We start from the raw sequence: 8811 nt of genomic DNA, 5'->3' as shown, positions 1-8811 counted from the left end.
TCAGATATGTTCAGTGATTTTCAAAAATTGCTCACGATATCACGAAAATGAGAGTGATGGTGTATCTTGGTGATGCAGCAAAATATGGTCATGGCCATTGGAGATTATGATATTTTCTATTTCTCGTTGCAATGCACGGCTTGTTATAGAATAATAATAATAATGTACGTCGTATAAATTAGAGACTGTGGTTCTTAGGTGACGTCATGCACCCGTTGGTTGGATGTTAGTTCTGTCACTGCATGTAGTAATCATTTATCGTTTGGGTTTCATGGAGGGGTTACATGGAAGGGATTGGTCTATCAGACAGCCTAACGTGACGACCAAAAGATAAAGTAGACATAGCTTTAACCATGCTATGAGCTTCAACATTCATTCACGGTTCTCGTGAATAATTTTAGCCTCCACATTATCTTGCATCTTTATATTTATGGCCGTGCTACATGTTAGCCGACTGGTCCTTTGAAAAGAGATCAGCCGGGTCACGAACCGTTGGATTCAATACAAAATAGCAGTTAGATTCGGCCGATGAGGTATGCAACAAAGATTATGTTGCAGAAACTTATGCAACAGAGATAATGTTGCGGAAACCTTTGCGACCGAGGTGAGGCAATGTTGTAGAATTATTATTTTGTCTTCACCTCGTAACATAGGTGATATTGCGAAAGAAAAGTTTCGCAGCATGGATGATGTTGCCTTTTTTTTTGTTGCATTGAATAGAGTTGGCCAGGGGTGAAGTGGTGGTGGTTGTCGGTGGTCGAAGGGGCCGGCGGCCATGGATGGGGCTGGAGCTCGGGGCCAAACCGAGGAGGAGGCACAGGGCCTGTGAACAAGGGAGCAAGAGCTGACACGGTGAGTGAGGCGCAACCTCATCCCGACCTCGTCTGCAACCTCATCCCGTCGCCCCTGTAGCCTTATCCATCCGTCTCGAGAGAAGATTGGGGAGGGAAAGGAAACCATTAGTCTGGTTCAGTTGTCACCTTGTGCAGCCAGCCACATTTTTCGCCTTTCCCTTATCTTTGCATCGTGTATGATTGATGATGTGGATGTCGTCCTTCCTTGTCCGATCCAGGGCCCAAATCTAGCCACAGAGAGAGACCCCAACGACGACGCTACGTTGTTACCCCGTGGCCGGCGAGACCCCGAGAATTACATAAAGGCAGCCCAAGCCCGCAGAGCAGAGGCACCCAGCTCCTCCCCTGCTCCCGTCGTCCGCCAAAGAAGCAAGCAGCAGAGCAGAGGGAGATGGCGGCACCTCGCCCGCATCCGCTGCTGCTCCTTCTCCTCGTGGCGCTGCTGGCCGCCTCCGCGCCCCGCCGTGCCGACGCCTGGGGCAAGGAGGGCCACATCATGGTCTGCAAGATCGCCGAGAAGTACCTGTCGGAGGAGGCGGCGGCGGCGGTGCAGGAGCTGCTGCCGGAGTCGGCCGGCGGAGAGCTATCGACGATGTGCCCGTGGGCGGACACCATGCGCTTCCGCTACCACTGGGCCAGCCCGCTCCACTACGCCAACACCCCCAACGTCTGCAACTTCAAGTCCTCACGTCAGTTCTCTTCTCCCTCGCCTCTGCCTGCCTTTCTTTCTACTTCAGTTACTCGTTTCTCGTAGTATAAACCGAACAGAGTTTATTCACGCGCCATTAGTAGTATACTCACCCCGTTTCTAAATATAAGTCTTTTTTAAACATTTCAAATGGAATACAACATACGGATGTATGTAGACATATTTTAAAGTGTAGATTGACTCATTTTGCTCCATGTCTAGTCACTTGTTGAAATTTTTAGGAAAACTTATATTGAGAAACTGAGGGAGTATATAGCACTGCATGTTAAACCAGCAAGAAAATGTTTTTCCCTCGCAAAAAAAAAGCAAGAAAGTGTTTTTATTTTATTTTCTGACAACACATGTAGAGTTCAATAAAAAATACACACGTCCCTATGAAACCAACGGTTTTGCTATTGAACAAATGTCTAGAATTATTTATTGTAAGTCAATTATGTATGCGCCTGCCCTTTTTCGCATGGAAATATTGAAATTGTCTTTAAATCTTACTTGATTTTTCTATCTCACGTTCTACTTTGTAAGTCTTTTGATCAACACCCAGCCGTTCTTTATCATAACCTATAACTTCATATATACTAACCGGCAGACTAGAAGTGCAGTAACATTATCTCGAAAAAAAGCGCAGTAATATCATAGTAAATGTTTGTTTCGTTTTAATTTTTGGTAAAGAAGCATGTTGTGTTGCCATCAAACTTGCAAAGTTAGTCCAACAAATGTGCAGTTTTAGAGGGTCGAGATTTACAAAGGAAAAAAAAACATCGACATACAATTAGCAAAATGGCAAAAAAAAAACTAAAACAAAGAAAATGCACTAATATTGTTGAGAAATACGGAAGAATGTACGACCGGAAGGGGGTGGGTGCGGGGGGTGGGGGTGGGGGGGCGTTAGCTAAAAGCAAAAGGAAAAATATACACATTTTGTATACAACATAAAGTAATATAAACAATCTTAGTAGTGCTCCCTCCGTTCATTCATGGACATAAAGATGTTTTAGTAACTTTTTTTAATTGGATGTGCATAGACACGTTTTAGTGTGTTTGTTCATTCATTTCTGCGAGTATGTAGTTCATATTGAAATATTCAAAATATATTATATTTGTGAACGAAGGGGTACCATATAAGAAGAAATGATTTTTTGAGATAAGATTGGCTATATGTATGAGGGAGGTATCGGCAGATCCTTTGCTTGCACATCCCGACCGCATATGCTAGCTCACGATCCGGGACCGACCGACCGGCGATGTTGCTTGTTGGAGAGGGTGAGATTAATTACGTAGTTTGCTTGCTTCACACACACACACACACACACACGCACACACACACACACACACACACACACGATTCCATCCACACCGCTCCGCCGAACAGGTCGTTTTCCTCATCCTCATATCACTTGAATAGCTGCACGTGGGCAAATGAGGCCGGTCTGCTGCTATCTGATCTGATCTGGCGATGACAAAATGTCGCTGTAACAAATATAAGTACTTGTTATCTTCCCCACGCGCATGTGGCCTTGCCCACGGCCACGACGCCAGCGACAGCAATCGCAGTGACAATCACATGGATGATGATGAATGTGTCCACATATTATCCTATTATTGCATGTGTTGCAACGTGAGGCGCACAATTACTGCATATGTTACATGTGGACGTGGTCGTCCAAATGAACAAATAATCTGATGTCGCGACGACTAGACCAGGGAGTGAAATAAAAAAAATACAAGATGTTTTTAGACGCTATTTTAAATAATACATTTTCAATTAATTTGCATAAATATTACGCCGATATTTTTATTTTTAAAAATAATACATCGCCTAGTCGGCCCACTGTAGGCCGATTGGCTTGCTGCGAACCAATTAGTTCCAGTCGGCTTGCTGCGGGCCGACTAGGTGCATATGGCCATTTTTATTTTTCTGTTTTTGGTTTTAGTTGTTGTTTTCTATTTATTCTATCTATCAAATGAATCTGGTTTGTGTTGAAACTTTTTGCATAAATTACTAGCAATATTAACAAGCCATATCTAAATTTTCATAATTTTTGGAAAACAACATATTTACAATTGTATTAGATAGCTCCTGGTGAATATAGATAGGATTTAAATTTATCTATACAAATTGATTTTCTTTTATTTTATAGATGTTAAAATATCTAGGAGAATAGTTTGAAATTTTCTATGAAACAATTTGAGAATACTTTTTTGGCTTATGAAACAATTTGAAACAATTTTTGTGAAACAATTTGAGGAAAATTATTTTTTGGCTTATGAAACAATGTGAGAATACTTTTTTGGCTTATGTTCCTCAAATCGTTTCACAAAAATTGTTTCATAAGCAAAAAAAAAATTCCTCGAATTGTTTCACAAAAAAAATTTAAACTATTCTCCTCAATATTTTAATATTTATAAAAAAATCCAATTTGGATAAATAAATTTAAACCCTATCTATATTCACCAGGAGCTATCAAATACAAATGTAAATATGTGGTTTTTCAAAAATTATGAAAATTTATATGTGGCATGTTAATATTGCTAGTAATTTATGCAAAAAGTTTCAACACAAACCAGATTCATTTGATAGCTAGAATAAATAGAAAACAACAACTAAAACCAAAAACAGAAAAGGAAAAATGGCCACAAGCACCTAGTCGGCCCATCACGGGCTGATTGGCGTCCAGTGGTGGGCCGACTGGAAGCCCATCACGGGCTGAAAGTCGGCCCAATTAGTCACAGCCGGCTTGCTGCGGGCCGACTGGAAGCCGATCGGCCTGTGGTGGGCCGACTAGGTCCAATCAGCCTGCAGCAGGCCGATGGTGTATTATTTTTGAAAATAAATATATAGTCGTAATATTTATACTAATTAATTTAAAAAATGTATTATTTAAAAAATTAGCTTTTTAGACAGTGTAGTAGCTAGCAGAGACTGACACTGACTGCGAGAACCGCCGGGCCCGGGCGGGCACAATTGTTATGACCGTTGAGCATCAACCAAGCGTGATTTCATGTGGCTGGGTAAATTTCAGGGGACTGCCACAACTCTCGCGGGCAACAGGGGATGTGCGTCGTCGGGGCCATCAACAACTACACGGACCAGCTCTACACCTACGGGGACTCCCCCAAGAGTTCATGTAAGTGCCATGAGCTTACTTCCTGTCAGAACACGCAATAATTCTGATTTCTTAACAACATTGGCTCGCATCGAAACGCAGACAACCTGACGGAGAGCCTGATGTTCCTGGCACACTTCGTGGGCGACGTGCACCAGCCGCTGCACGTCGGCTACGAGGAGGACGAGGGCGGCAACACCATCATGGTGCGCTGGTACCGCAGGAAGGCCAACCTCCACCACGTACGTGTATCCCTGCCACACAGGAGTCGTGTTCATCAGAGCTGGTATGGTTTCTGGTCTGGACTGAACTTCTCGGAGTGTTTGGTGTGTGTTGGCAGGTGTGGGACGTTAGCATCATCGACACGGTGATGAAGGACTTCTACAACAAGAGTCTGGACACCATGGTGGGCGCCCTCCAGACGAACCTAACGGTGAGCACACCACTAGACTGCCAACAACTCAAAATACTGCCGGCCGCTCTCTTGTGTTTCTAATTGTTAGAAGGGAGAGATGGATTTGGTGTAATTATTGTTGATTGTATTGCTTGAGCCTCGTGGGCATATATATAGCAGTATAAAGACCAACTTCAAGTACAAGACAAGGCAGGACCAAATCCTAGTCTATTATATACTTTCTAATAATCCTTATACTCAATATCCCCCGGCAGTCACAACGGTAGCGAGGCAGACGATAAGACTGGAGAAGAATCTGAAGGTAAGCCAACAGACACCCCCCCCCCCCACCCCACCCCTAGTCGTAACGACCGATGCATCACGGAGCCGTGGCTGGAGTGAAAACCGACGAGGTTGCTCAAGTAGGCGGTAGCCCTTTGTGACGTTTGTCGATGTAGCCGAGAGCATGGGTGGTGAAGCCGTGATTGAGGTAGCCGTGCGAAGAATACCGTGGTCGATGTCGAGTCGGGGTAGCTGGTGTCGAGGAAGTCGCCGTGGAGTCACGGGCGCAAGGGGGCGCCGAGTTAGCATGGGCGCAGTGGTGTCAAAGTAGGGGTGCGCTAGGAAGAAAACATTGTTGACGACGCATTGCGCCGGCACCAGGCTTGCCAGGCCCGGGGACACGTCGTGGACGAAGGCACGCGGTGGTGTTGCCAACACCGGACATGCGTAGACTGGGACTTGCACGAGCCATACGCCATGTCGAAGAAGTCGGAGAGGCCAGCAAAGAATGACTCGACGACGGTTGCGGGCCAATCGACGCGGGGCCAATGTCGCCCGCGGTTGTCGAAGTAAATGAAGCGGTCGGGGTAGATGACAGCGACGCTGGCGACGGACTGGAGCTGGACGAAGACAAATGGGGTGGACGGGCGGCTGCGGCGGCTACGGGGGTAGCGGCGGCAGCGGCCGAAGAAGAGCGGCGGCGGCGGCGGCTAGGTTAGAGGCGTGGTGGCGATGCTCGAAGTAGGCGAAGAATCCTGACAGCGTGACGAAGACCGGCGCAGACAATGGCGTTCTCGCGCCAAGGGAGACGACGCGGCGCATACCACGGGAAGTTGGCGTGCGGGAACGGCGAAGTGGACCACGGGCCGCGGCGCTAGGGCCCGAAGGGGCGACGTAGCGGCGGCAGGCGGGTCGGGGCGACGGTGGGGACCGCAGGCCGCGACGCTGCGGCCCGAAAGGGCGACGCAACGGCGGTTCGTGAATCGGTGCAGCCGCGGGGACGGCCTTAGGACAGCGGCGTGGACCGCGTGCCACGCTCGCTATGACCGGATGGGATGACGTAGCGACGGCGCGAGGGTCGGTGCAGCCACGGGACGGCCTGGAGCGTATGCCTCGGGGTGGTTGGGACCGCGGACCGCGACACTATGGTCCGAAGGGGTAACGTAGCGGTGACGCAGGTCGGTGCAGCAGGGAAAAAACCACGGGACGGCGGCGCTGCGGCCTGATGGGATGACGCAGCAGCAACCCGTTGCTCAATTGATGGAGGTGCATGCTGAATTCGGGACGGTCTTCACGACGCCTGCGAAGGCGCGACACCAACGGACCAGGTCAATCACACGGTGTAGATGAGGCATGTATACAACTGATCAGACCAAACATGCTATGAAGATGGAGTGACTGGACGCGAAGACGGAGACGACGGGTTCTGCAGCGGTCGCGTCACATGAGCATGCAACTAAGCAACGACCACACGTGCTGGACAGGAAGTTGATTTGTACGTATATACAAACAATCAGCCAACGTGCACACAACACGGATCGGGCTAGCGCAACGCACGCCATGCGAGCAAAGCCGGTGCACCCACGCACGTATGTCCCGTCCGATCCTGCTTGAAGTGGATGGAGGTTGACTTGATGTAGGATCCCTGATCGGATCAAGGCGACGACTGTCAGCGCATACCGACAGGCGGACGGAGGCGTGGACAGCGGCCGTTCCGGGCCTCAGCGTAGCACGCAAGGCCTGTGAGTCGGAGAAGACGCTAGTGTAGTCGATGCCGAAGTCGGAGTGGAGGCGCGCGAGGGTCGACGATGACGGCGGGCGACATAAATCGATTTTAAATTGAAAAACCAAAAAATAGGCACCGATCAAAACGATCGGCGAGAGAAACCCGAAGCAAAGGATCGGGAAAAAGACTTTAGGGCAGCCGGTCAACACGACCAGCGGACGAAACCTAGGTACGGCGGCGTGGCCCCCGGCGGCGGTCATGTAGACCGACCGCCCCGGAGGCGCCGCGCGGGTGCGGAAGCGGCGGCGGCTAGGGTTTAGGATCGATTAGGTTAATACCATGTTAGAAGGGAGAGAGAGATTTGATGAAATTATTGTTGATTGTATTGCTTGAGCCTCGTGTGCATATATATACAGGAGTACAAAGACTAATTTGAAGTACTCCCTCCGTCCTGAAATATTTGTCGGGGAAATGGATAAAATTGGATGTATCTATAACTAAAATACGTCTAGGTTCATCCATTTCTCCGACAAGTATTTCAGGATGGAGGGAGTACAAGACAAGACAGGACCAAATCCTAATCTATCCTATACTTTCTAATAATCCTTATACTCAATATATAGGGTTATGGGCGATTTGCCCGCGCGTTTAGTAATAAAGCCATGTTGTTTTCAAAAAAAAACACTAATGCTAATGCTAGCCGTGAACTGCAGGAAGGATGGTCCGACGATGTCGGCCACTGGGAGAACTGCGCCAACAAAAGGGCGACCTGCGCAAATGAGTAGGATTCATATCCAAACACTTGCACTTTCTTTCAGTTCATGTCCTGTGTGCAACTAATTTGATCACAATATTTGACATGGTATGGCACCGAATCCACGTTGCAGCTACGCGATCGAGAGCATACACTTGTCCTGCAACTACGCCTACAAGGATGTGGTGCAGAACATTACCCTCGGAGGTACGTGATTATGTGTCCACATTCACAGCAGTGCTTGTGAGTTCTGCCTGGCTAGAGTACATGCAGCGCTAATGCATGGATGGTTACCCAACTCTTCCGAAATGCAGATGATTATTACTTCACCCGCTACCCGGTCGTGGAGAAGAGACTAGCACAGGCCGGCGTCAGACTCGCGCTGATACTCAACCGTATATTCGACAAGAAGAAAGCAGATACCATGCCGTTATACGTACAGTAAAAGAGCTATACTTTGTACATGAAGTGTATACATACGGGGCTGCAAGGTATTGTAGCTGCCGTTGCCACGCCAGTTTCTCATAAATTACCGCTTCAATAAGTTTGCCATTCTGTAATAAGAGTCACAAAGCCTTGGCACAGCACCCAGAAATTCAATTGTTGTGAAGTTGTAATATAATTCAACCGTCTATAATAGACTATTTGCTTGAACAATAATAGCCAATCCACAAGTGAAGTTCAGAGCCACGTTTTATTTCCTCTCAACTTCTTTCATTCCTTTACGTTTGTGCGCCGCTGTTTATCTGTGACCCGATATAAATTACTTGTGCATTTCTTCGTAACAGGACTCAGATAGTACAAATCAGCTGATCTAGCCTTCTATGATCCATGGTGGCGAGTACATTCAATTTCCTGAGCAAATTCCAATAGGATGGGTGGAAATAATAAATGTGAAATCAATATGGAACAAATGGTGCACCAAATTAATTTTATTCATATATCTCAATTCCAAATTAATTTAATTTTTTGCCAAATGGTGCACCAA

General features: G+C 47.3%; 1 protein-coding gene across 1 annotated transcript; it reads left to right on the top strand.

Annotated features, from left to right (window-relative positions):
* Nucleotides 1-1146: 1146 nt before the first annotated feature.
* LOC125515256 (endonuclease 2-like) lies at nt 1147-8531 on the top strand. The gene is made up of 7 exons (XM_048680694.1): nt 1147-1543; nt 4584-4688; nt 4770-4909; nt 5008-5100; nt 7783-7850; nt 7957-8030; nt 8138-8531. The coding sequence occupies exons 1-7, from the start codon at nt 1246-1248 to the stop codon at nt 8266-8268; spliced, it is 909 nt and encodes a 302-aa protein (XP_048536651.1). The 5' UTR covers nt 1147-1245; the 3' UTR covers nt 8269-8531.
* Nucleotides 8532-8811: the final 280 nt, after the last annotated feature.

The sequence above is a fragment of the Triticum urartu genome, chromosome 6 (genome assembly GCF_003073215.2).
Source record: "Triticum urartu cultivar G1812 chromosome 6, Tu2.1, whole genome shotgun sequence".
NCBI classification, from domain to species: domain Eukaryota; kingdom Viridiplantae; phylum Streptophyta; class Magnoliopsida; order Poales; family Poaceae; genus Triticum; species Triticum urartu.
This window is presented reverse-complemented; position numbering and strand designations above follow the sequence as displayed.